General features: G+C 45.3%; 2 protein-coding genes, 1 non-coding gene and 1 pseudogene across 3 annotated transcripts; 3 read left to right on the forward strand and 1 right to left on the reverse strand.

The window, feature by feature from the left end:
• Nucleotides 1-12,521: 12,521 nt before the first annotated feature.
• On the forward strand, nt 12,522-13,086 carry LOC142426650 (protein N-terminal glutamine amidohydrolase pseudogene; annotated as a pseudogene).
• A 2,748-nt stretch (nt 13,087-15,834) lies between these two features.
• Nucleotides 15,835-17,574, forward strand: RNASE13 (ribonuclease A family member 13 (inactive)). The gene is made up of 2 exons (XM_075531577.1): nt 15,835-15,923; nt 16,166-17,574. Exons 1-2 carry the CDS (start codon nt 15,836-15,838, stop codon nt 16,633-16,635), a joined length of 558 nt encoding a protein of 185 aa, XP_075387692.1. The 5' UTR covers nt 15,835; the 3' UTR covers nt 16,636-17,574.
• Nucleotides 17,575-19,084: 1,510 nt separating this feature from the next.
• TPPP2 (tubulin polymerization promoting protein family member 2) lies at nt 19,085-20,680 on the reverse strand. The gene is made up of 3 exons (XM_075531789.1): nt 20,508-20,680; nt 20,061-20,214; nt 19,085-19,264 (listed from the first exon to the last, which is right to left on the reverse strand). Exons 1-3 carry the CDS (start codon nt 20,678-20,680, stop codon nt 19,085-19,087), a joined length of 507 nt encoding a protein of 168 aa, XP_075387904.1.
• Nucleotides 20,681-23,572: 2,892 nt separating this feature from the next.
• On the forward strand, nt 23,573-23,636 carry LOC142427060 (U7 small nuclear RNA). The gene has a single exon (XR_012779894.1). It is a non-coding gene; the product is annotated as a U7 small nuclear RNA (small nuclear RNA).
• The last annotated feature ends 3,004 nt before the right edge of the window (nt 23,637-26,640 follow it).

The raw sequence follows: 26,640 nt of genomic DNA on the forward strand, positions 1-26,640 counted from the left end.
GTGAGTGAACGGAGAGGGAGCGCTCATTTGAATTCCTAGCCCCGATGGTTTCTGGGTCCCATGATTCTAAAAGGAGATGTTTCCAAACCACGATTTGAAGTGCTCTCTGCTCTTGTGTTTTCCTGTCCGTATAATTACCCTGGTTGGCTTTGGACTCCGTTCTGCTGAGTTCTCCAGAAGGCTGAAAATAGAATAAATACAGCCTACTCTCTCAGGTGGAAAAGGAGCGAAGGCTTAGGTTTGCACCCAGAAACCGGAGAAGTGGTGAGCTCACAGTCTGCACAATTCCAGATGCAACTCCTGACTTTGCCCCCATTGCCTGGATGGGAAAGGGTTTCGTCCCCATTTTCCTTTCTCGCCTCCTCCCCATATGTCTGTTTATTTACTTACACTATCCAGCATCCCTTTGCAGTTGGGTGGGTAATCTTGCGAGTGAGTTCCCTTGACTGAGTTAATGGGGTATGAGGGAAAGGTGAAGAAAGGCGGACAAGTTTAGGTAGAACAAAAGGAGCTAGGCGTCCGGCCAAGGTCTGGACAGGGAGCCTGGCAGGAGAGAGGGGAGGACCAATTGAGGGAAAGAAGATGAACTGGTGTGAGAGAACATGGGAGGGAGGTGAGGTCTTCAAAAAAGCAACTTCTGTCCTGGGATGTGAAGTATGGACTCCGTCTCCTTAGCACTTAATTGTCATGGTCACTGCTGTTGTCCCAGCCTCTCCTCAGCCTGGGCTATTTTGTTGTTGTTTTTGTCTTAAGTTGTTGGGGCGAGCGTTGTGAAAGTCCCAGCAGTGCCAGGTGGCCCTCTGCCTGTCCACAAGACAACAGCAGCTGCTCCCTCTAATCCTCCACTGGGAGGGAGTGCGAGCATGGGGGTAGGGCAGGAAGGGAGAGAGAAAGGCTGGGCCTGGATTGGTGCCCAACTTTGCGAGCCAAGCCTCGCTCTCTTCCGGAGTTCCACACAGCCTCTGGATACCAAGGGAAAGCCCCTCTAGAGCAGACCCAACTTGTCTGTTATCCCGATTTTGCTGGTTCTAGAATAAAGAGAGGTACTGGCTACTTTTGTGCACAGAGAAAGTGAAACAAACTGCCTGCTGGGGTCAGATGTGGGGCTCACTTCAGGTCCTTGGATTCTCATGACCTTTCCTGGAACAGCTGTGGATCTGGAGCAGACAGCACTGACAGAGGCTGGAATCCTTGGCTCCCAGACCGGCGCCTTCAAACAAGGCAGCCTGTAGGGAAGGGAGACCTGGTCTGGAATGAGAGGCTTCACCAGGTCACCGGATTGCTCATAAGCCATTGCTAACTCCCCATTTATCTTCAGACTAAAGTATAAATTTCTCAGCTGGAGAGCTAGGTCTGACACAATCTGGAAAACTTGTCTTTCCAACTTTCTATCTCTGATTCCGCCCCCCCCCCCACCCCCCACCCCACCCTGAGGGTTTCCACCCCAATCCCAAGGCCCCAGGATCACTCCCTTCCTGCCTGGAAAATGTCCCTAACTCTTCCAATTTGGAGTTATAGTTCTCATTCTAAGCTCCCACAGCATTGACTGTGCTGAAAACACAACTTCCCGCCTTAAATCATTGGGTATTTTTTCATATGTGTTCATACGTATTTATTATCTCCTTCTCATTTAGATGGTCAGTTCCCAGAAGAGAAGAATTACCTGTTACACTAGTTTTGCACCATTCACAGAACATAGAACAATGCTTCACATATAAATGACTCTGGTATTGACTGATGGCAGTGAGTTTGAGGTTTTAAGAAAAAAAAAATTTTTTTTTAACTGATTAGAAGGTACTTACTCTGTTCCTCAATGGCCCTAGTCCTAGGTGGGGACGACCACCAACCCCTGGCATCGCAGATTCAAGAACTTATAATGCAGCTTTCAGACTCCAGTCCTGGGGTAGAGGGAAAGCCATGATAAGCAAATCGAGATAGTTGAACTGTCGGACCACCCAGGAACTGTTCATATTATAGTACACTGGCTGAGCAGTCTGAGTTGGACCGGGAGAAAAATAATGTCCCTTGGGGCAAAAGCTTGGGCTTTCTCTCAGGCCTCGCCTGTCCCTGGCTCTGTAGCCAGTTGCTTTGCAAAGACGTCTCCTAGGGAGAGGGGAAGGGTGTGTAGGTGATTTCATGAAAACCATGACCTGTAAAAGAAGCATCATTTAAAAAGTGGTTGTCTATTAAGGGACCAGGGGGGAAGGGGGGAGCGGGGAGGGAGGGGGAGGAGAAAAAAGGGAAACTGAGCTGATTCCAGGAACCCAAGTGGAAGGTGAATTTTGAGAATGACGAGTGCAACAAATGTATAAGGGTGCTTTGCTCAATTGATGTATGTACGGATTGTGATAAGAGTTGTATGAGCCCCAATAAAAAGATATATTAATTTTTAAAAAAGTAGTTGTCTTAGTGATGAGCTGTCAGCATTTGCTTTACGGCTAGCAGAATCCGCACCGTTTCAAGCAAAATCTGCTGAACAAAAATATTTGTTTGACAAAAATATTTCTAAGTCTCAGATATTGACCAACTCTTTTCAATCCATAATGTACCAATATACTGCCCATGAGAGGAAAACGGATTCTATCATTAACTAGGACCACCTCAACACGGTTTGTGTGATTGGCCAGATCATTCTTGGTGTGGGTGGTTGACACGTGCAATGGAGAATTTCTAGGAGCATCCCTGCCATCTACCCACTAGAGGCCAGCGACACCCCCGCCCCAGATGTGACAACCCCACATGCCTTCAGATATTATCAAATGCCAAGGAAGGCAAATCTGCCCCCAGTTGAGAACCATTGAATTAGAATAGGACCTTGAACCAACTACTGTACTGCTCTATCACTTCATGTCTGTTGTTGCTTGGGTGATTCTTATGTATGTAAAGTTCAGTGTAATGGGGTGATGTTCCCCAAAAGATCAGGCTTGAGAAGCATATGAAATTGTGATAAAGATGTCAGAGAGTGGATGAAGCAATTCTGTGGATCTGTACCCATAGGACACGATTGTATAGATCAGATCACCAGGATGACAGTTTGGAACCAGAAGACCCATCAGTCAGTCCATGTCAAGCACTTTTCCTGGCCACGTGCTTACGGTTTTCTAAACATTTGTTACATGTGTCTTTACTGCTGAATTTAAAATTTAATCTAGCCTGGCTGTCATACCTTTTTGTTTACCCATATTTGCCATAGTGGTTTCAGATAACTTCTAACACTTATATTTAAAAATATTTAAAGTAATTCATGTGGAGCATGGCTAATGATAGAAAGTTTGATGGAGATGATTTTAAATTAGGAGTTAGAAGAGGGTCTCTCTAGGTTGGTAGGTTGGAGTAGGGGTCACTTAGGTTGTTAGGGAAACAAAGGAGGCTTTGCAGCTACCAAAAGTGAGTTGGGAAAACATGGGGGTGGGGTGGGAATATGTTGATGTAGAACCTAGGACCCTTTCCACTTATCTATTTATATATTATTTAGTGGTTACTTTCTTATTTTATTCTTGCAGCTTCATGAGGTAAGGAAAGTGCTTTCTTATAGAAGAGAAAATGGAAGCTCATTAGGCCATATTCCCCGAAAATAAAACAGTGTCTTATATTAATTTTTGCTCCCAAAGATGCGCTAGGTCTTATTTTCAGGGAATATCTTATTTTTCCATGAAGAAGAATATGGCACACACTTATTATTTTATTAAAAGGGACCTCGTACTTCCTGTCTGCTCTGGCTGTGCTGCGGCCAAGAGTGACCTGCTACGGTCCAGAGTTATGGTAGCTTTGGGGGGGCTTATTTTCAGGGAGGTCTTATTTTGGGGGGTGCCCTATATTTCAGCGAGAGGCAAAACTGTAAGTGGGCCTTATTTTCGGGGGAGGTCTTACTTTCGGGGAAATGCGACAGTCAGTCTACAGGGGTGTGGACAGGAGTGGTGGTGATAGGATAAAAGATGTCCTTGGGTAGGTGGGTAGGGGATGAGCAAAAGGAAGACCGAGAGGCCTGAGAGGCCGCTGTCTCTCCTCAGGGAAGCTGTAGCCTTGGGGGAACAGGAGACAGGTGCCGTGCTTTGAGTTTGGACTACAGTGTGGTTGACTTCCTCAAAGTAAAGACTCAAGTCAGCAGGCTAGGCATCACTCTCCACATGGGCTCCCACTTGGTGTAACAGGCTTATAGACCCGGCTGGAGTCTACCAACGAGTCCCGTGTCTGGGTAGGCCTCACCCCTGCTTGGTTTGCTATGTACACTTTACTGGGGAAATCTTCCAGGCATAGGAGACAGTAAGTATCAAGACCATAGAAGTGGAGAGTGGTTCAATGTGGGGCAGAAATGCATTTTAAGAGATGGGCATGGTCCATGTCATGAAAAATCTTAGGATATATGAGGGGGCATTCCCCCCCACCCCCCGCAAAAAAATATCCCAGAATTGTGCTGGGCAGAACGGAGCTTTCCTAGTATGCATTTTCTCCACTAGGCTAGCATGGAGCAACTTGCTCGCTCCGAGTTTGTGCACCCAGTGGTGTCGCCTGGGAAGATCCTTTCTGGTCACAGAGAGTTTTTTCATAAAAGCAGTTTTGCTCGAATTCCATTCTTTGTGATGACCAATTTAAGAGAATAGCGGCAACTGTGAAATTTTGTTTCTCAGGAAAAAATGCAGCAGAAACTGTTGTGATGTTGAACACAGCTTATAAGGACAACACTATGGGGAAAACTCAAATGTATGAGTGATTTTCTTTTTTCAAAAAAGGTGAAATGTCAATTGATGACAAACCTCATTCTGGGTATCTGTCAACTTCCTGAATGGATGAAAATGTTGATTTGTCTAGTGCATTTGGAATTCATTCCACCGGATCAGGCTGTTAATCAAGCTTCCTATTTAGAGGTTCTGAAAAGATAGAGTAACAATGTGTGACAGAAAGGCCTGATTTGTGGCAGAGGCAGGACTAGTTTGCCAGCACGACAATGCACCTGCTCATGCATCCATGGCAGTGCTCGAAGCTCTGGCAGAAAAGAACATGCCTCTCTTGCCCCATGCGTTCACTCACCTGACCTCACTCTGTGGGACTTCTTTTTCTTTCTGTGAATGGAGCGGGACATGAAAGGACAGTGATTTCACAATATAGAAAAGGTGAAGAAAAAAAGAGGGCGGTGCTGTCAGCCATCCAAACAGATGAGTTTGAAAAATGTTTCCAAGAATGGAATCACAGTTTTGACAAATGTATTCAGTATGATGGAGAATATTTGAAGGTGATAAGGGTTTTCTGGTAAAATAATAATAAGTTTTAAATTAAATTAAAATGTAAATACATAGCTTTGAAAAAAATCCATTTTTAGAGGGGGCTACCCTCTCATATAATTTGAGTTACATCCTATAGGAAACATGAAAGTATTGCAGAGTTTTGGGCAAAAAGAGACTATATTTTTATTTTGAGAGTGTGTTAGTCCCGGTAGACTAGAGAAACAAATCCATGGAGAGTCATATGTGAATAAGAGGAGGTTTATGTACAAGAGAAATTGAATATTGAGAAAACATCCCAGCCCAGTCCAGGTCAAGTCCATAAGCCTGATATTAGCCCATATGTCCGATACCAATCTATAGAGTCCTCTTCAGACTCACGAAACACATGCAATGACACTGAATGCAAGAAGATCACAGGCCAGTGGGTGGGAAGTCTTGTAGATCCAGTGACGTGTAAGCATCTCAGTGGTGGCAGGGGTCTCCACGTGGTTCCTCCAGCTCAGGGCACTGGCTTCATCAGGGTAGGTCCATGCGGCTCCACCTCAGGGATGTTTTTCGGGGAATGAGCAGAGAGAGAGGGTCTCCCGCCTCTAAGGAGGAAATACAGGAGTTCCCAGAATTCTCAGGAGAAGACCATGTCCACACAGAGGCTTCATTGGCTATATCTTGATTGACAGAATAGACCCCCACCCCTTTACTGTTAATCCTCTCAAGTCCCAAATTGACACCAGATTGTGTAACTACCATAGAGAATTTGCTTAAGGATCTATTTGAGCGGCGCCTTACTACATGAGGTGCATGGAATCACTTAACGTGGCCCTGCTAACCGTTGTCTTTGTGACTCCCATATGGTTAGGTGGAGCTATGCTTGTGGCCCACTGAGGGGATTAGACAGCTTGCTGCTAATGCAATTTAGGAGTATGAAACCTGAGGTAGTTCGTTTATTGTGCCAACCTGATTGATAAACACATGTGGGTTAATTGAAGGGCAGAAGGATAAATGGCTCAGAAGCCTCACCTTTCTAGTTCTTGGGTCCCTTGCTTTGTGATGATCAAACCAGGGTGCAGCTGACTTAGCCAGTTCCCTGCTTTAGTTGGCAAGGCTCACTTCCTGCAAAACATCCCTGAGGAGAAGCCACATGGACCTACCCTGATGCAGCCCTGGGTGCTGGAGCAGCCGTGTGGAGACCCCTGCCAGCATTGAGATGCTTACACGTTCACTCACTCAGCTTTCCTCCTGCAGTTGGTGTCATTACGTGAGTCTTGTGAGATGGAGGAGGACTTTGTGGATTGGTGTTGCACATGTGGATTGATGGGTTGATGTTGGACTTGTGGGCTTGGGCAGTACTGGGTTGGGATGTTTTCTTGATGTGCCCTTAACCTTTATATAAAACTCTCTCTTATATATGAGTTTCTGTGGATTTGTTTCTTTAAAGTACCCAGACTAACACAGAACCTGTGATGGTTAAAATTATATGTGCCATGGCCTGGCCTGGTTTTCAGTGGGTTTAGCAGTTATATAATTATGTGCTTTGGTAGTTACATAATGATGTAGTCATCCTCCATTTTATGGCCTGATGAAACTGTTCTCCATTCTGTGATGTGCCTCTCTTCTTGTGGTTATGGTCTCATTTAGAATTGAGTTGCCTATTATGTTAGTAAGGCAGAATTAAAGCAGGATGTATTTTGAGTCACCACCTGACTAGAAGATATGATTCAAGTCGCTACCATTATTATATTCACCACCTCTCCCACATTTGTGCCTCCTTATTCAAGCAAGGGGGCTTCCTTGAGGCTAGGGTTTGCATCTAATGTAGATGAATGCTTTGGCAAAATTCCCTGTTGCTCTAGCTCCTGCATCCAGGTCATCATCTGATCCCTGGTCCTTGGAGCTTGAACCAGCAGCCTGGTGTCTGACCGGCATTTTCCAGCTTCAGTAGCCTGCAGCTTGTCATTTGACTTGCAAATTTGGGTTCATCATCCTGTAGCCAAATGAGTCAGGAGAAGCCTCCAGTTTGATGCCTGACCCACGGATGTGAAACTTGCCAGCCACCACAATCCCATGAGCCTTTTTCTAGATGATTCACAAGGTGTTGCAATAAATTTTGGAAACTAAATATGGGAGGGGGAGTACTGAGGGGAGGAGGAGCAGTTGATGTTAAAGATAATGAAGTGGTCCAGTTTGGAAAAGTTGAACATTTGAGATATTTTTAACATTCATCTCATTGGAACCAGCTCTGTGCTGATCCTTCTAAAAGAAATTATTCATGTACTGGTGTTGAAGAATACATGGTATCGAAGAGAGAGGAGAACGTTACTTAATGAGAACATGAATAGGAATGGAAGAAACTGATTTGGGAAAATTTTAAAGTGAAAATTTCAGAGTTCAATGATTGATTACTTCATGCTTATATTGAATACTTGACTGGACTCAAAGATTACATTTACATTTTTTTGGTGGGGGCAGGGTGCGAATTGTGAATTATTGTGAATTGGGTGGAGGTTTACAGAGCACATCAACTTTGCATACAATATTCATACACATTTTGTTTCATGTTATTGGTTGCGACTCCCCAGAACATAACATCACTTGTCCTACTTCCTCCCTGTGTTTCCTCCATCCGAACTTTGACCTTGAGTATTTTCTATCTCAAATGGTTGCTTATTCTAAGGTTTATGTGCCTCCCTAGTGTTATAGTTCCCCTTGTAACACATCTACTGTTTGGCTAAAAATTAAGTCATTGGGTTGAGTTCATTTAAGGTTCATAGTCTTATGGATCCGACCAGTCTCTCGCAGACCAGTTAGCCTAGTCTTTTTAGTGATTTTAAATTTTGTTGTGAAGAAGGCTGATGGTGCCTGGCTATTAAAAGATACAGCATCTGGGGTCTTAAAGACTTGAAGATAAACAAGAGGCCATCCAGCTGAGAAGCAAACAAAGTCCACATGGAAGAAGCACACCAGTTGTGTGATCATGAGGTGTTGATGGGATCAGGCATCAAAGACCCTGAAAAAAAATCATATCAATGTGAATGAGGGGGAGTGCGGAGTGGAGACCCAAAGCCCATTTATAGGCAACTGGACACACCTTACAGAAGGGTCACAGGGAGGAGATGAGCCTGTCAGGGTACAGTATAGCACTGATGAAACATAAAACTTTCCTCTAGTTCTTAAATGTTTCCTCCTCCCCACTATCATGACCCCAATTTTACCTTACAAATCTGGCTAGACCAGAGCATATACACTAGTATAGATAGGTAATCCAGGACAGATAAACCCCTCAGGATCAATAATGAGAGTCGTGATGCCAGGAGGGTAAGAGAAAGGTGGGGGGAGAAAGGGGCAATAGATCACAATGATCTATATATAACCCTGTCCCAGGGGGATAGACAGCAGAAAATGAGTGAATGGAGACATCGGTCAGTATAAGGCATGAAAAAATAATAACGAAAAAAAAAAAAAGAAAAAATAATAACGATTTATAAATTATCAAGGGTTCATGAGGAAGGGAGGAGAGGGAGGGAAAAACGAGGAGCTGATACCAAGGGCTCGAGTAGAAAGAAAATGTTTTAAAAATGATGATGGCAACAAATATACAAATGTGCTCGACACAATGGGTGGATGGATGGATGGATGGGTTATGATAAGAGCTGTATGAGCCCCAATAAAATGATAAAAAAATTTTATTCTACATTTTTCTCCCACTGTACCCAGGACCTTCTAATGTGATCCTGTTCAAAACAGTTAGTAGTGTTAGCTGGGCACCGCCTAGATATTTTAGTTGTATGGTCATGGAGGCTGATGCTTGTGTGGTCCATCAGTCTACGGGGCGAACTGCTTTCATGCATCTTTTTCTTTTTTTGCATCTTTGATTTCATTAGCCTTCTTTCTCCTGGACAGAAGGGACCAACAGTTGCTCATTATCTACCTTTTGGCACCACTTGTTTCTCAATGGTTTACCCTGTGGTGGCTGTGATGCTGGAGCGATGTCACAGGTATTTCAGGTAGCAGCAGGGTCACTCAGGCTGCCCAGGTTTTCATGGAGCTTCCAGAACAAGCACAGGAGTGGGCGACCCGCTTCCAGTCTCGCGAAGAGCAGCACAGCATTTCGGATATACTGTCCGACGACGAGCCTCTCAGGTTGGAAAGCGCTTTAGATGCAACCGAGGAAGAATTACCTTCTCAAAGTAGAGTAGATTATAGCAATGTGGATGAAATAGAGCATTTAGAAGTTCATTTGCTGAAGAGGCATGACTCAAAGTGAGAAGAAACCGCTTCAGACATCCATTAATCATGTATGAAGTCTGGGTCTAGGAAAATTGGATGCCATCAAAAATGAAATATAATGCTGAAAAGATCAATATCCTAGCCATTAGTGAGCTGAGATGGACTGGTAGTGTTGGCCATTTTGAATCAGACAGCCACATGCTTTATTTTGACAGGAATGACAGATTCAAGAAGAATGGCATCACGTTCATTGTCAATGCAGACATTTCAAAATCTATCTTGAAGTACAATGCTGTCCGTTACAGCATAATATCTGTATGCATTCAAGGAAATCCAGTTAATGATGCTATTATTCAACTGTACACATCAACCATTAATGCTGGTGATGACGAAATTGAAGACCTCTACCAACTTCTTCAATCCGAATTTGATCAACCATGCAATCATGGTGAAATTATAATTATTGACAATTGGAATGTAAAAATAAAATTGGAAGCAAAGAAGGGAGCATGCTTGGAAAATAAGGCCTTCAGGATGGAAACCGTGCTGGTGATTGTTTGAGAGAATTTTGCACGAACAAGGACTTCTTCATTGCAAATATGTTTTCAACAACATCAGTGATGACTGTACACACAGACCCCACTAGATTGAAAACAGTAGAATCAAATTGACTACATCTGTGGGAAGAGACTATGGAGAACCTTACTTATCAGGTCAGAGTCTGATTGCAGGACAGGCCATCAATTACTTATATGTAAGTTCAGGTTGAAACTGAAGAAAAATCAAGTCCATGAGAGACAAAATCTGACCTTAAAAGTATATTCCACCAGAATTTAGAGAATATTTTAAGAACAGATTTGACACATTGAACCCTAATGCCAGAAGACCTGAGGTGCTATGAGATGAAATCAGAGAATATCATACACGAAGAAGCAAAAGGTCACTTAAAAGACAAGAAATAAAAGACCTACAAAATTGTGTTAAGGTCACCCCAAATCAACAGACACTCCTACCAGAGCACTAACAGAAGCTTACTGGAAATTCAAGTCAAAATAGAGGGAGAGTAGCATGTGTGTCTCAGAAAAGGCAAGTTCATTTCTACGGGTAGAAAAAAGGGAGGGCCAACTTCCCCTCGGAGAAAAAATGTTCAACAATACATACATAGAACCCAAGCGGAGGAGATCCCTGGTACTATGCCCCCGATTAGACACATTTGGCCTAATTTTTCAATCCAGCTCTTGGTGAGCCAGGACATGTGCTATAGACCACTCGATTTAGATCCTGTGTTTTCAAGGCACACAACATCCTTCATAGGCCACCTCAGAAGGATTCGATGTGGAAACCTTATTTTATTAAATACTTTTATTGGGGCCCTTACATCTCTTATCACAATCCGCACATTCATCCATTGTGTCAAGCACATTTGTACCTATGTTGCCATCATCCTTTCCAAAGCATTTTCTTTCTACTTGAGCCCTTGATATCAGCTCCTCATTTTCTTCCCTTCCCTCCCACGCCCTCCCTCCCTCATGAACCCTCGATAGATTATTATTTTCATATCTTACATCATCCTCTGTCATCCTTCACCCACTTTTCTGTTGTTCGTCTCCCTGGGAGAGGAGGTTATATGTTGATCCTTGTGATCTATTCCCTCTTTCTCTCCTGACCTTCCCCTTAGCCTCCTGGTATCTCTATTCTCATTGTTGGCCCTGAGGGGTTTATCTATCCGGGATTCCCTGTGCTTGGGGCTCTTATCTGTAGCAGTGCACATGCTCTGGTCTAGTCCAATTTGTAAGGTAAAATTGAAGTCATGATAGTGGGGAGGAGGAGAAAGCATTAAAGAACTAGAGGAAAGTTGTATATTTCATTGGTGCTATACTTGAAACCTTATTAAGTGAACGGGTCTCTACCCCAAACTCTGTAGTCTCAGCCTTTGAACTTAAAGCAGAAGCTTCAGTGTGAGAAGCAGCAGATGACTGTATACCAAGGGTATAGAACTGGCGGTTGTCGGACTTTGGTTCAGAGCTCTTGCCTTGAGGGGGCCCAGAGAATGGTGGCCTGGGACTACCACATAATTACTTTAATGCCTTCCTTGCTTTATTAAGATACACATTCTTCTTGTAGGCCTGGTTCTGCCATTATCAATGAATATGATTAAAAGTATTGCCTTATAGCCAGCCCCCACTGTTTGTGTAAATCATGTCCAGTCTTGAGTTTAATCTGTACAAGTCAATAATTCATGTATTACAGTTCACAGCTGTCAGAGCAAACCAGCCTCTGGCAATCGAGGGGTCCATTGACACAATTGTATGGCGATAATATATAAAGATTACAGTAGAGTCATAGAGAATAGGAGGGATAAGAGGTGGAGTAAAATAAAGGAGTCAGACACATGTCATGGTAGCATGCTCACCTCCAGGACAGCCATGATCTCTGCAGCCAGGTCCGTGCAGAGAGCAGGAGGAGAGAATATATGTAGTTAGGTTAAAAATGTAACATCTTATTCGATTCCCCTTTTAACCCATTTACAAGTTTATTGCAAAAAAAATGAAGGGGAAATACACAATGATTAAGCCTCCATTGAATCTCCTTTCTGTGAGGTAGGGTGCATTGGAAAGTGGATTATGGCAAATGTAAGGAGGTTAAAATTCAACACCTTATCATTTGATTTCCCTTTTCACCCATCTTTAAAGTTATTCTGGTTTTTAATAATTTGTTTCTTTTTAATTGTTTTTTCTCTTATATTTTGTTATTATTAGCCTTGTTTCTGTTCTTGTGTTTTCAGCATATGAAACCTAGAGAGACGGTAATTGGATGAATGGTTTCTTGGGGGCGTGGCAGGGGACATTAGGGGGCAATGGGAGCCAATAACAAGGAATATAAGAAAGAAAAAATGTTCTAAAAAGATTGTGATAATGATTGTCCAGCTCTTCTTGATGTGATTAAACTATTCAATTGTATGATATGTGGATTATGTCTCAATAAAACATTTTTTTTTAAAGAGAGTCCTTCCCCCGGAGCCCTCCGTGTTAGTCCAGCCGGCTTGGAGCCGAGGCTCTGGCCCAGGCAATCCACCATGGAAGGGGACCTCTCCGCTGCCACAGCTTCCAGATACCAACCAGCCAGGCTTCTGTGGGATGCATGTGTCTATAGTAACTGCTGCTGCGGAGAAAATATTTGGAAGCTCCGTCAATACATCAAAACTCAGGGCAAGTATCCGGTAGAAGTCTTGCGCTGTCTTCCTATCTGTCAAGAGGAAGATGATGCCTACCTGGAAACAACGGGGAGACCTGGAGATGGGCTTGTGATCTGGGATTACCATGTTGTTTTGCTTCATCTCACCAGTGGGAGAGAGCTTCATCTATGACCTGGACGTGGCCTTGCCATTTCCCGGCCCCTTTGACGCATAGGTGGAGGACGCCTTCAGGTCTGATGCTGATGTGCCCTCACAGTGTAGACATGAGGGACCCCAGGGGGAACTGGGGGCAGCCGGGGGCCCCCACCAAATATGTCCCTGCCTTGAAACTGGAGATTTCACAATGAACCTGGACAATTTATTAGCATGAATCCCAAGGTGGGCTGGGGAGCTGTCTACACATTGTCAGAATTTGGCACACGGTGTGTCAGTAAAAACGACTGAACCTGACCCAATATCTGGAAACGGAGACATTGTAGAACACACACCATCCTGGCTGCACTCAGGAGGGTTATCATGGCACAGCCAGCTTGAATTTGTGTTCTGTTTTTAAAAATTCTGTCGGGTTAAAATGAGTGCCTATAAACATAGCCTAACTAAATTAAGAGTGTATTTTTGTGGATATGTCAGGCCGCAGCTTCATACATAACACGTGAGTGCCCTTCCTATGAACCATTTGTTCAAACACAGGATGACCGCCAGTGGTTACTCCCTGGGTAGAGGTATGGATGTGGAGCCTGTTCTCGGTGTCTGTTCTGTGTGTTTCCCATCTCACCAGCTACACTGGAAGCCCCTTGAGGGCAGGCCTATGACTCATTGCTCCTTGAATCTGATGCCCACAAAAGGTGCCCGCAAAATGTTGGCTAGTCACCATGCTGCTACTTGAAGAGAGATGATATTATGAGTTGAGTCAGCAATAATTCTTTGTCTTTATGAACTGGTATATGCTCTCAAAAGAGGTCAGCCCTATGGCCCACACTTATGACTTATGTATGTTTGTAAATAAAATTGATTTAAAATATTAAAGAGAGAAAAGATCAAAGTGGATGTCAGAAGCGACTCTGAAACTTTTTTAAAATGTGGAATAGCTAAAGAAAATGGAAGAAATGATGAAAGGTGCTAAAAGGAAAAATTCAGAGTAGGTTGAAAAGCCAAAGTAAAATATTATAGTGAAATATGCAAAGACCTGGAGTTAGAAGCCCAAAAGGAAGAATATGCTTGGAATATTTTAAAGCTAAAATTACTAAAAATTCAAGCCTCGAGTTACAATGTTGCAGGGTTCTATGGGCCGAATATTGAATGATCTGGGAAGCAACCATGCAGCTCAGAGAGAGAAAGACTGGGTTTTCTACTGCCGTAAACAGTTATAGTCTCAGAACCCACAGGGGATTGCTAGGAATCAGTATTGACCCAATGGCAGTGAGTTTAGTTTTATTGATTATCATTAATATCACATGCAAGTAAACTTTTGCAACAGATCATTCAAAAATGTTTGCAGCAATCACCAGGGAGCTATCAGAAACTGTAGCTGGATTCAAAGAGGATATGCAACAAGAGATATTATTGTTGATGTGGATGGATCTGGGTTAAAAGCAGAGAATACCATAAAAAGATGTTTACATGTGTTTTATTGACAATACCAGGGCTTGGTCAACTTTTGAGACAGAAAAGCCAATTAAAAAATTATTTGAGAGACATAAATATATTTTACAAACAAATGAAATCATCATAATCTGAATGTGTTAGTCAGGGTTGACTAGAGAAACAGATTCATAGACACTCATATGTATATAAGAAAGAGTTTTATATACAAGAGCAATTGAATATTGAGAAAACATCCCAGCCCAATCCAGATTAACTCCATAAGTCCACTATTAAACTATATGTCCCATACCAATATATAAAGTCCTCTTCAAACTCACGAAAAACATGCAATGATGCCAAATGCAGGAAGATCACAGGCCAGTGGGTGGAAAGTCTTATGGATCCAGTGGTGCTGTAAGCATCTCAGTGCCGGCAGAGGTCTCCATCTGGCTCCTCTGACTCCAGGCCTATAGCATAGCTCCGTGTGTCTTGTCAGCAGGAATATCTTTCAGAGAGTGAGTGTGTGTCACGCATCCAGTGAGCTATTTATCCCCTTAGTGCCTCCAAATGAGGTCATCAAGCTGAGACCTGATTAACAGGCTTACCTCCACCCCTTCACTCTTAAGTCTCAAACTGACATCCGATTATGTAACTACCACACTGAATAAGATTTTTAGCAATTTTCTGTTTTATCTCAGAGCCACTTATGCACAATGAAAGTGTTGCATATGGCTGCCGAGCTTGTTTGCCCACGCCTGACCTAGACAAAACCCTGTAGGGAGGCAGGGATGAAAGGCCCGTTGAAGTCAAGGACAATAGCTGACAAGCCCCAGGGAGCTGGTCCCTTGGTTATGCTGAAGGGGCAGATGTGGATAAGGGAGTCAGACTCTTCCTCTAGCGTGACAGACTTCCCAAGAACCAGTCAATATCACGCTCAGGTCCGGTGGCCCATTTTCCCTCAAGTACAGGTTATGGTGTCTAACTCAATCTGCAACACTTGAGGCTGTAAGGCCAGGATGTATAGATTTCTAGGCATGTGCTTACAGGGCTTAAGGTTCCACTGAGATGTATTGGTGGATTGAGTCAAGTCTGCCTTATGCGGTGTGGGTCACCTGGAGGTCTTCGATTCTCAGCCCAGCACTCTGCTGGAAGGTACTCTGTGTACAGGTTTCCGGTACCCCTGTGAGTGGGATGAGAGATTAATGGGCTCGCTGTTCTCTGAGGGGGAGGGATGTGAAGCACCTTGTTCCTCGGAAACATAACCATCTTTTCTGCCTCACCTTTCCGTGGGAACAGAGCTTACGGACCAGAAAAACAAATTGAAACAAACATCAAAGACAGTCTGAGAACTTAGGGATCTTTGGCCAAGAAGCTGGAACTAAGTGTTCAGATGACACGACTCACCCAGCCCCCTCCCACCCATCCAGTCCTCAGGCTCAGGGGATAGGCCGTCACCCTCGGGGTGTTGCCACTGGCCTCAGGTACAAACGTCTGCCCTCCCATTCTTGCCCGGCTGGTTCTCTAGCTCCTGCTCTTCCTCCTGAGGAGTCGGAGAAGCATCAGCTTCTCCTGGTCCTCTTATCCACTTTGTATTTTTGTCCCAGGAGGGATGTCCGGTGACCAGAGACATAGAAGAGTCTCTCAGCCAAGAAACAGTTGCCTATCTCATTCTGCAAGTGTTGGAGCTCGTGGACCAGGTGAGGCCGAAGCCCCTGGGGCATACCCAGGGCTAAGCAGGTGGGGATGGCTGAAGGTAGCTGGCTAGCTGGGGATCACTGAGCAAGTATCTCCTCTCTCAGAGTGGCCGGATGACCACCGAGCCACCTCCTAGCTCTTAAGAGTGCAAGGTAAAGACCATAGTGCAGGCTGGGGATGCTGGGGGTTCTAGGAACGGGGCATCCCCGTTCACTTCTGCATCTAACCACCTTAACTCTACCAGCAGGCCGAATGACACCACGGATGGCTTGGCTGCTTATCCTTCAGCTTGTTCTAGGACCAACTCTGGTCCCAGGCTTCTACCTGAAGGATGCCATCAAGGTATTCCGGCACTTATACATCGACTTCCCCCGAGTTGAGTATGATGAGGCCTTCCAGGGCTATTGTAATGGTGTCATGGGTTATGTCCGGGGAATAATGAACAGATGGGACTGTCCGAAGATCCATTACTTGGTCCATGTCCCCTTTAAAACCATCCGGAAGTACTGCAAGCAAAGTCAGGACTTCTGCAAAAGCTACAATCAGTTCTGCACAATGACCACGGACTCTTTCCCCCTTACAATCTGCGAACTGATGAACTATCAATTGCCCATCAACTGCCACTATAATTCCACCCTAACCAACCAAAAACTCTTCCTGCTGTGCTCCAGCAGATATAATGCTGAGCCCATAGATATCATTGGTGTCGTCTAAGGAAAGGGGGCTTGCGTTGTGAACCACTCCCTCACCACCACCACCCCCCATCTGCCAGCCTTTCCCCATTCTTGGGACACTCACCTCTGGGACAAGGTGTTCTTCCTGCCTTTGAAGGCTCTCTTCTCCCAAGAGACCAGGCAGACAGGGAAAATGTCCAGGGCTCTGGTCACCACGTGAGGCCATACTATCTTACAGGCCCTGTCTACCTTGTCTACAGCACTTTCCCCATCCCCCGCCCCACCTCCCTTCTCCCAGGAACATTTTTATCCGCCAAGAAGCCAACTCAGTCCATTTGGCAGTGACCACCCAGCCACTAGGCCAGAGCCTGAATCCTGGATGGAGTTCCAGCACCTCATCTCACACAGTGGCCGCGAACACTCAGCTTCCACATTTTACCTCTGCCTCCCACCACCCTTCTTGGCCTAGTGTCCCCACTCCCCTTTCCCTTCCCCCTACTCACCCAAACCGTGGGGAGCTCTAGTTATGGACCTCTGTGACACACTTCCAAGAACCCCTCTCAGTCTCACTCTGCTCTCCTCCAGGAGGTCTCTGATCCTTCCTTTGCCTTACCTGCCTCTGTCCCCGAGCGGTTCTCCACCTTCCCATGCCTCAACCCTTTCAGACACTTCCTCATGTGGTGGTGACCCCAACCATAAAATTATTTTCGTTGCTACTTCATAATTTTGCTACTGTTAGGAATCACCATGTAAATGTCTGATATGCAGGATGCATTTGCATTGTTACAAGGTGAGCATAACTAAAGCATAGTGACGAATCACAAAAACAACATGTAATTATAGATTGTGGAATATGTATTTCTAATGACAAATAAATGAAGTTTTGTCTTGACGCATGGTGTAGCATGGGTAACCGCCTTAATACAACAACGATAAACTACATTGCTACATTTTGCGACAGTATGTGTAAAAAGCCAACTTTAGGGCGAAGGTTGAGATAGCTTCTTTCTCACCAGATCAGCATGTCTGCATGTGGGTGGATCTGCCTGGAGACAGATAGTTCCTAAGACCATCGGAAACATGGTTTTTGATGCTCTAGGGGACCCCTGTGAAAGGGTCGTTCGACCCCCCCCCCCCCAGAGGGGTTACGACCCACAGGTTGAGAACAGCTGTTCTACTTTGAAATTCAGCACTGCCTTTCCCCAACATTCCCAACTTCTTTCAACAGGCCGACCTTTCTTTGTTCAGCTTCGTTTCCTTCCAGGCGTCTCAGCTTGGCTCACTGGAATTTCAAGTTATCTTCTCTGGCCCGTTCCCCTAAGATTCCCATCTTCCTTTCCTTCCAGTGGCCGCGCCCTAGCATCCCCTAAGCTTCAGGCTGCCAGTGCCGGGCAAAGAGCGAAACTCGCCGGAAGCACATTTTAAAACCACAGAGGAGTTTCAGAAGCTACTACGATTGAGGGAAAAGGGATGAAAGCTACATGGGACCTCTCTGTACTGTGTTTGCAGCTCCCTGTAAGTTCCATCATTTCAAAAGAAAGAATTTAAGGAGACATATCTCACCTGGTTCTGATTTAATTACATTTTCCTTAGTGTACCAGGATTCCTCCTCTGGGAGGCCCGGAGGCCATGACCTCTCTTCCACCGTCTCCCAGGGTCAGTAGGCTCGTCCGTTCTGTGTGCACCGTGATGAAGGTGGGGTGGGGTAAAACTCAGATCTGGGCTGGATGCTGAAAGCAGATTCCCCCTCTCCCCCAGTTCTACTCAGACGAGCCCTCCCTGGGTTGCCTTCTATTGACCACTGCCACCAAACCTCCGTTGCAACAGATTAGGAAGGTGGGGGGACAGGCAGGGGTTCTCTAGGTGGCATGTCACGATTTTGGTTTGCTTCCTGTGGACGTGCCACCAGGAAGCCCGGTAGCTAGAAAAGGACATGGCATTCAATAAAGTAGAGGGCACTGAACATGAGGGGAACCCTCAATAAGATGGATGGACACAATAGCCAAGTGATGGATTCACACGTAAGAACAATCAAGAAGAGGGCAAAACACTGGACATTTCATTCTGTTACCCCTAAAGTCACTACGAATTGGGACTGGCCCGGGAGGGGGAGGGCACCTGATAGCAGGTCAATTAGAATTGTTCATTCCTTTTGGAAGATGCAGTAGGTAGATGCCAGGAAGGTGTGAGCACAAGGAGCCAAAAGTATTGGTTCATCGCTAATCTCCAAACACACCCCCAGTCCTATTGCTAGAAGCAGGTGTTGAGGGAGATGCTAGGTGATGGCTGAAAGGTAATAGCTGAGTCGGGAAGTGGCTGGGAATGTGGAGGCTCCTGTCCTTTTCTTCTTACACCAATGAGTCCTCTGATCCTCACACCAGTGGAACACGGGGCCCACCAGATGCCGCACACACAGATGTTTATTGTTCCCAGGATTCCCTGGTGTTGAAGATGTAGGACCAGGGGCTGCCAGACCAAGGAGAAGCTCGCTACTTCTTATCGTAGGTGCCAGCACCCTTGTAGGCACTCACATAGCCTGAGTTGTCAGTCACCTCTTCCCGGCCAGCGATGCCCTTGCCTTTGCCACTCTCGTCGAAGCGTTCCTTGTGGGAGCCGGTGTACTTGCTGGTGTCTGTCAGTCGATCCACTCCGCCCACTGTTGTTGCTTTCTGCAAATCAGAGGATCGGTTTGGGTGCCTCTGCCCTCCCCTCCGCCGCCACTTTCCTTTCCTAAAGACAAACTCTGAGATTGCCAGTGCTCGCATCTCTTGCTCCGATCCTGGCACGGTGCCATTTTATTTTTAGTGCCTATATGCAAGAGCTATCCATCCATTCATGAGAGAGGAACTTCTGATGATGTATAGGAATGTGTGGGATACTGCGGGAGGTTTCCCCAACATGCAAGGTCCTCCAACAGGAAAGGTCCAATTTGACACTCAATGGAAAGACCTTTCAGTAGAGACGAAACAGAAAACAGAACTTGAAGGAGGCAGCCAGTCAGAGATGAGTGCTTATTATTCTAAGAACAGAAGAAGAAGAAAAAAAAAAAAAGAACAGAAGAAGGAGTAGAGCTTAGAAGGAGTAGAGCCCAGGTTGCCTGGACTTAGATACTGGAGCCTTGGGAAGGAATCTGAAGGTTATCAAAATAGCTAAGATCCCGGGGTAAGTCACTTCTGTCTGAACCACCGTTTCCTCGCCTCTGAAATAACGAGATGATTTCTAAGGTCCATTCTAACACGAGCAGTGCTGGAGAGGCTTTGGGCCCTGTCTCCTCCCTATGGTTTTGCTGTTAGCAGGGCCTAGGGGCATTAGAGGTGAGGTGACGGGGGAGAGACCGTGGCATCAGAAGCAGGAAAAATGTTCTAGTGGTTTGCTTGTCTTTAGAGACTCATCCAACAGTGGTACTGAAATGAATCCCAAGAACGTCAACAACTAGGGCCAAAGGCTAGAGAAGCTACTACTCACCGTCGCACCGGTCATGGCTGGATCCTTGCCCTCCATGAGTTTATGGATGTTTTCCAGGGCTTCATCTGGGTTCTTCCCCTTAAACCGTTTCTGGCCCAGTTCCTTCATTGCCTCCTGGAACTGCGCAAATGTGATAGTTCTGGCATTCTTGGCCCTAGGCAAGCAGACAGAAATCCAGGCACCCTGGAAGTTGAACCCATTCACCTCTCAAGGCCCCGTCCTCCCCCCTCGTGAGATGTGGCCACTGCAGTGCTGTCCCCGATGGTTGAAGACACGGATGAGGACAGTGCCAGGTGCCCAGTAGATAGCTACTCATTGGGCCCACTACCAGGGTCCAGCCCCACGAGCCCCTGCCGGTTGCACTACATTGTTTATTCGCTCCTCTCGGCCTTGCCCCATCCGTCCCCCTCACCTCCCTTCTATGCCTGCGCGTCATTGATTTCTTACTTGACTTTGCTGAACACGATGTCCACATCAGTAGAGGTGACCAGCTTGCCATCCATGATGCCACAGTCTTTGCACAGTTTGGAGAAGTTCTTGTTGGTCATTTCAGTGCCACTGCTTGATGTGTCTCCAAAGACAGCAAACCGTTGGAATGTTTTCTCGGCTTCCGATGCCATGGTCAACTGGAGGTGGGGGAGGACAGTCGGGAGGCAAACTGGGAAATGAGGGAGGTGGGGGAGGAAGGGCTGAGGAGTGGTGAAAGTGAAGGTGAAGACACAGTTAGGATGAGAGAAGTGAACAAACCTCTTCCTCCCAGGTTTCTCTGCCCATTTCTTCCTCATCCCACCTCTTCTTCCTCATCCCACCTCTTCTTCCTCATCCCACCTTGAAGGACTGGTTGGTCCTTCCAAACTCTAGAGATACGAGCATGGAGCCTATAAAACGAAACTCACCACCGCTCGCCCCTCTTGCCCACCACTTTTGTGTACCTAAGAGCGCCCTGGTGACGTCTGACCTCTCCTGGTCTTTGTGTGTGTGTGTGCAAATATGGGGGAGTCAACTGCCTGGGGTTATTGACAAAGGGGAGACAGCCAGGGGAGGGGAGGCAATCTTCTATGACCTTGGCAGTATGTGTGTGACATCACTTCCTGTCACAACTCCAGCCCTCATCTGGGGAAAATGGGCTTATAGTACCCTTACCATATCTGATACCCTGAGAAACTTGATAAACCTCAAGACCATTCTAGATGGTGAACTTCTCTCATCATTCCACCCAGCTTATTAGTGCTCTGAGCCCAGGTCAGAATGCCTTGTGATTTGGTCTATATCAGGAGATAAGCAGAGCCTGTTGAAGGGGTTAATGAAAACTGATTGACATGCGTACAACATTGCCACTTTCTCTAGCCTTCAGGCCCAGGGATATCTACCCACGCGCGCTATGGCAAATCAATTTCAATGTTGTTGTTAGGCAAGGTTCTCTAAAGAAACAAAACCAATATACTTATACATATGTGTGTATGTGTATATATGTGTGTATATAGCAAGAAGGAATACTACAGCTAATTAGTTCACACAGCAGTACAGAGGCTCAGTTCAACTCACTTTAAAAAAATTATTATATATTTTTTCATTTTTTTCCAACTCACTTTTGTGGGAGAGTTAATACACTGAAGGTCCTTTAACTCACTCCAGCTGGTCCAAGGTCAAGGAAATAGCAGCATCTGCCCTGAGGCAAGACAAGCAGTTGGCTACAGGCAGCAGACACGGGAGGGTGGGGTGGTAACAGCAGGCAGAGGAGACGTTGAGGCGTAACCGGCCAGTAGCGGCAATCTAGAGGAACAGGTCTGATGGAGCCTAAAGCTTTAGCGATGCGCATCGCTGTGACGGGAACCATGGGTTGGCTCAGTCCACAGGTAGCACAGCTCATGGTTGAGACAGAGAGGTAGCTCAGGCTGCAGCACGTTGGTCCGCTCATCAGGGAGAAAGAAAAGGAGGCCAGCCTCAGAGAGCCATTTATCTCAGCAGCTCTCCAATCAAACTGTGACCTAACTGACAGGCTTAACTCTGCCCACATGTTCCCACGAGAGCCATGTTGGCACAGAAAACCTATCTATCACAGCTACCATTGAGTCAGTTCTGATCCATAACCACCTTAGGTACAACAATACAAAGCACTTCCTGGTGCGGTGCCATCCTCACAGTTGTTGCTATGTTTGAACCCATTGCTGCAGGCACTGTGTCGATCCCTCTTGGTGAGAGCCTTCCTCTTTCCCCTGAGCTTCCACTTTACCACACATGATGTATCTTTCCAGGGACTGGTCTCTCCTGATAATATGCCAAGGGGCATTAGATGGAATCTAGCCATCCATGCTTCTAAGGAACATTTTGGCTACTAAAAACAAAACATCTTGGCAAATGTAGGATTCAAATTTCCACCCAGAACCATTCCACTCCAAGGAGAGTGCTTTCTCCGCTGTGCAGCAGAGCACAGACTTTGGAATGTTACAGTTCTGGGTAGGCCCGGGGGAAAGGAATTGAGTCTAAGACTGAAATTCACCCAGTGTGGTTTCTATACAGGTCAAAGACTAGTTTTTGAGTTTCTTTCTTTTCTCTGACAGAGGCCCTATGGATCAGGAGTGGGGAAGGTCTTTTCTGCTAAGGGCAATTTGAATATTCATAATGTCATTGGTGGTCCATACTGGTCAAACATTAAATGAGCTAACCTTTAATACGATGGCTGGAATTACCTCTCTTGGGTGAGGACATGTGATGTTAGCTGGTATTGGTGAATTCATGGGTTTCACACACCCCTCCTATAGATGGATGAACTTCAGAGAGGCGAAAAGGGAGAAACTAGTTTGGTGACTTTACTCCTTTATGTCACCAATTCTTATTAAATTGGTTTATCTTGTCCTACAAGTTTTTAAAAAATCATTTTATTGGGGGCTCATACATCTCTTATCACAATCCATCCATCCATCCATTGCAGCCGTTCTCAACCTGTGGGTCTCGACCCCTTTGGGGGCTGAACGACCCTTTCACAGGGGTCACCCAATTCATAACAGTAGCAAAATGACAGTTATGAAGTAGCAATTAAATAATTCTATGGTTGGGGAGGTCACCACAACATGAGAAACTGTATTAAAGGGTCGAGGCATTAGGAAAGTTGAGAACCACTGATCCATTGTGTCAAGCACATTCGTACATTAGTTGCCATCATCATTTTCAAAACATTTTCATTTTCTTTCTACTTGAGCCCTTCCTTCCTTCCTTTCTATTCCTACTGTGTTCACCATTATTCAAGTGCTTGGCCTCCCCAGCTGGACTACCCTGGCTTCTAAATAACTTTCTCCTTAGGCACCGTGCTCCACCTGCATCCACTGAATAACTTCTGTGTTGGATTAATTTTTACAAACCATTTTTTCCTGCCCATTCCTCCTGCTCGACAACATTCGATGGCTCTTTATTGCTGTGATAGTGAGTTTTGTGTCGACGACTGGGAAACTAAGACCTAGTAATTTCCACGAGGAGACCTCTTCAAAGATGTGGCCTGCTTAGAATATAAGTGGAAGTGTTACAGCTCTTTTAGAATTTGTCTCGCAGATTTTCTGTTTGTTTTTCCGGAAACCCCCTCCCCCACACCACACACACACACACAAAAGGAATAGAAGTGGACACAGCGAAGACCCTTGCTTACTTTTTTCTACCCGGGTCTGGACCCTGCATCAGGTTCATTGAGCTCCAGTTCTTTGGACTTGAGTTAGCAGCCCACTGTATCACCTATCAATCCTAGGAGGCATCAGCAGCCTGCCGTCTCACCTACTGACTTTGGATTCATTCACCACTGCATCCAGACACCTATCATCTGAACCGATGATCATTAGCCCCTCAGCGTCTATGAGAAGCTGGAGACGCCTTCAGCCTGACATCTGACACATGGAGTCAGAACTTCTCTGCTTCTGCAACCGTGTGAGCCACTTCCTTGTTACACACACACACACACACACACACACACACACACACACGAATGTCATTGGTTTTCCTTCTTGGGAGAATCCTGCCTAAGAAAGGGAAAGAGTTGGGCTCAGGTGTCCATAGTCAAGGCTCAAGTACCCCACTGCATAAAATACCTTAAACTTTGCACTTGTGCCTAGAAAGAAAATCTTATTTCTTGTACCATAGCTGACATTCCTGAAAAAACAAACCCAGTCTTATTGTAAGAGAGGCTGAAATAAAATGCCAACTGATATGGATTGTGATAAGAGTTGTATGAGCCCCTAATAAAATGTGAAAAATAAAATGCCGACTGAAATTAAAGTGAGGGCATTGATTGGGAAGAAATGGGACCACAAGACTTGGCACGAGATCATATGGGCAGATAATCAGAAAGATGGAAACATTGAGTCTTTAAATTCCATTGAAGCACTCCTGCCAACCATCTTTTCCATATGGAGAGATTACTCCAACTTTGTCTGCTCATCCATTATCAGTAAAATCATTAACCCTTCAACTTGAATTTGATGAGATTAGCCTAAGTGTGCCTGTTGGTATGGCACCTGGGGCACTGTTTGTACCATTACCTGAAGCAGATACCCCACCAAACATTAGTGACAGTTTCCAGGGAACATCTGTACCATCCATTATAGTTTCACGACCTATAATTAGACTTCAGTCCCACTGATCCCTTAAAAGCGAAGGACTGATTGTGAGCCAGGAAGAGGTGCACTATACTCCAAAAGAACTGCTGATTTTTAATATATATACAGACAAACCTGAAAACCATGTGCGTAGGATGGCTATAAAAGATGTGGAATAATGGTTGAATCAGCCTGAGTTTATTGATACGTACCTACTAAGCACAGATTCTTTACTCAACGTTTCAACTCAAGACATTAAGAAAGAATCTAACAATTTATTGGGCTGGTTCACTGAAGCACAGATTGTGTGATGGCCCACAATAAATCAAATTGAACTTCCAGTCCTGCCTTGGTACCCTATAGAAGAGAGTATCCAAAGACTGAGGAAGATTTTCATGTTAGGTGGATTTACCAAGGCAGACCTGCGGACTCACACGGAGAGCCCAGAGGTAACGCTCGTTACCATAACAGTGAGGCATACATACGTGAAGGACGCCTTGGCATCCTTGAATATTAGGTTAGTCTGGGTAGACTAGAGAAGCAAATTCATGGACACGCGTGTATAAGAGGTTTATATACAATAGCAATTGACTCTTGAGAAAACGTCTCAGCCCAGTTCAGATTAAGTCCATAAATCCAATATTAGACCATATGTCTGATACCAATCTATAAATTCCTCTTCAGACTCATGCAATACATGCAATGATGTCGAATACAGGATGATCACAGACCAGTGGGTGCCATGTCTTGCGGATCCAGTGGCAGCAGGAGCATCTCAGCACGGGCAGAAGTCTCCACGAGGCTCCTCTAGTTCCCAGGGCACAGGATCTAGCAGCATAGTGACATCTGTCTTGTCAGTAGAGTGTCTCTGAGGGAGTGATAAGAGAGAGAAGTGTCTTCCGTCTCCAAGGAGAAAATACAGGATTTCCTAGAATTCTCAGGGAAAGGCCATACCCACACAGAGGCCTCATTGGTTATATCTTGATTGACAGGTCAAACTCCACCCCTTTACTCTTAATCTTCTTGTACTAGTCTGGGTACTTTCGAGAAACAAATCCACAGAAACTCATGTATAAGAGAGAGTTTTATATAAAGGTTAAGTGCACATCAAGAAAACATCCCAACCCAGTGCTGCCCAAGCCCACAAGTCCAACATTAACCCATATGTCCAAAACCAATCCACAAAGTCCTCTTCCATCTCACAAAACAGACGCATTAATGCCGACTGCAGGAGGAAGCCGAGTCAGTGAATGTGTAAGCATCTCAGCACTGGCAGGGGTCTCCACACGGCTGCTCCAGCACCCAGGGCTGCATCAGAGTAGGTCCACGTGGCTTCTCCTTGGGGATGTCTTGCAGCAAGTGAGCCTTGCCAGCTGAAGCAGGGAACTGGCTAAGGCAGTTGCACCCTGGTCTGACCATCAGAAACAAGAGACCGGAGAACTCAAAAGGTGAGGCTCAGTGAGCCATGTATTCCTCTGCCCTTCAATTAACCCCACATGTGTTTATCAGCCAGGTTGGCACAATGAACTAACTCACTTCTAAAATTTACACCAGTTTATGTAAGTACCACAAATATTTGTCGGGAGTACTGTTTTATATAAGTCAGATTTGACCGTGGAAACAGCCCTAATTAAATTAGGATGCCTAGAGCAATGGCCATGATTGCGCGCTGGGGGGGCCCACGTGGCAGCACTTGCTCAACAGAGACGAGGTGGGCGTGGCTACCTCTAGAGTAGAGTCAAAGTCAGAATCAGAGTAGTCTGACTGCTAAGGGCTTACGGCACGGACTACTTAGGAAGGTGCTCCTGAGAGTGAAATACATGGAAAGCATACTAAAATGTACCTAATCTTTGAAATAAAAGACTTCTCGGTCAAGTTAATGCAGTCTAACTTGAATCACCAGACTAGAGAGCCATGGCTCCTCAACTGGTTCCCAGACTTGCTCCACCACATCCCTTTAACTTGCCTGTTTGGCTTGTGGTTAAGAAAAAGAGTTTTAA

This window comes from Tenrec ecaudatus, chromosome 14, assembly GCF_050624435.1.
Source record: "Tenrec ecaudatus isolate mTenEca1 chromosome 14, mTenEca1.hap1, whole genome shotgun sequence".
Taxonomy (NCBI): domain Eukaryota; kingdom Metazoa; phylum Chordata; class Mammalia; order Afrosoricida; family Tenrecidae; genus Tenrec; species Tenrec ecaudatus.

What these genes read in the sequence shown, in the direction of transcription:
- RNASE13 (XM_075531577.1), top strand. Translation starts at nt 15,836, where the DNA reads ATGTCCGGTGACCAGAGACATAGAAGAGTCTCTCAGCCAAGAAACAGT. An exon ending in TGTTGGAGCTCGTGGACCAG is followed by an intron (nt 15,924 to 16,165) that starts GTGAGGCCGAAG and finishes TAACTCTACCAG; the next exon opens with CAGGCCGAATGACACCACGG.
- TPPP2 (XM_075531789.1), bottom strand. Translation starts at nt 20,680, where the DNA reads ATGGCATCGGAAGCCGAGAAAACATTCCAACGGTTTGCTGTCTTTGGA. An exon ending in ATCGTGTTCAGCAAAGTCAA is followed by an intron (nt 20,215 to 20,507) that starts GTAAGAAATCAA and finishes CTGCTTGCCTAG; the next exon opens with GGCCAAGAATGCCAGAACTA. An exon ending in CAGCCATGACCGGTGCGACG is followed by an intron (nt 19,265 to 20,060) that starts GTGAGTAGTAGC and finishes TCTGATTTGCAG; the next exon opens with AAAGCAACAACAGTGGGCGG.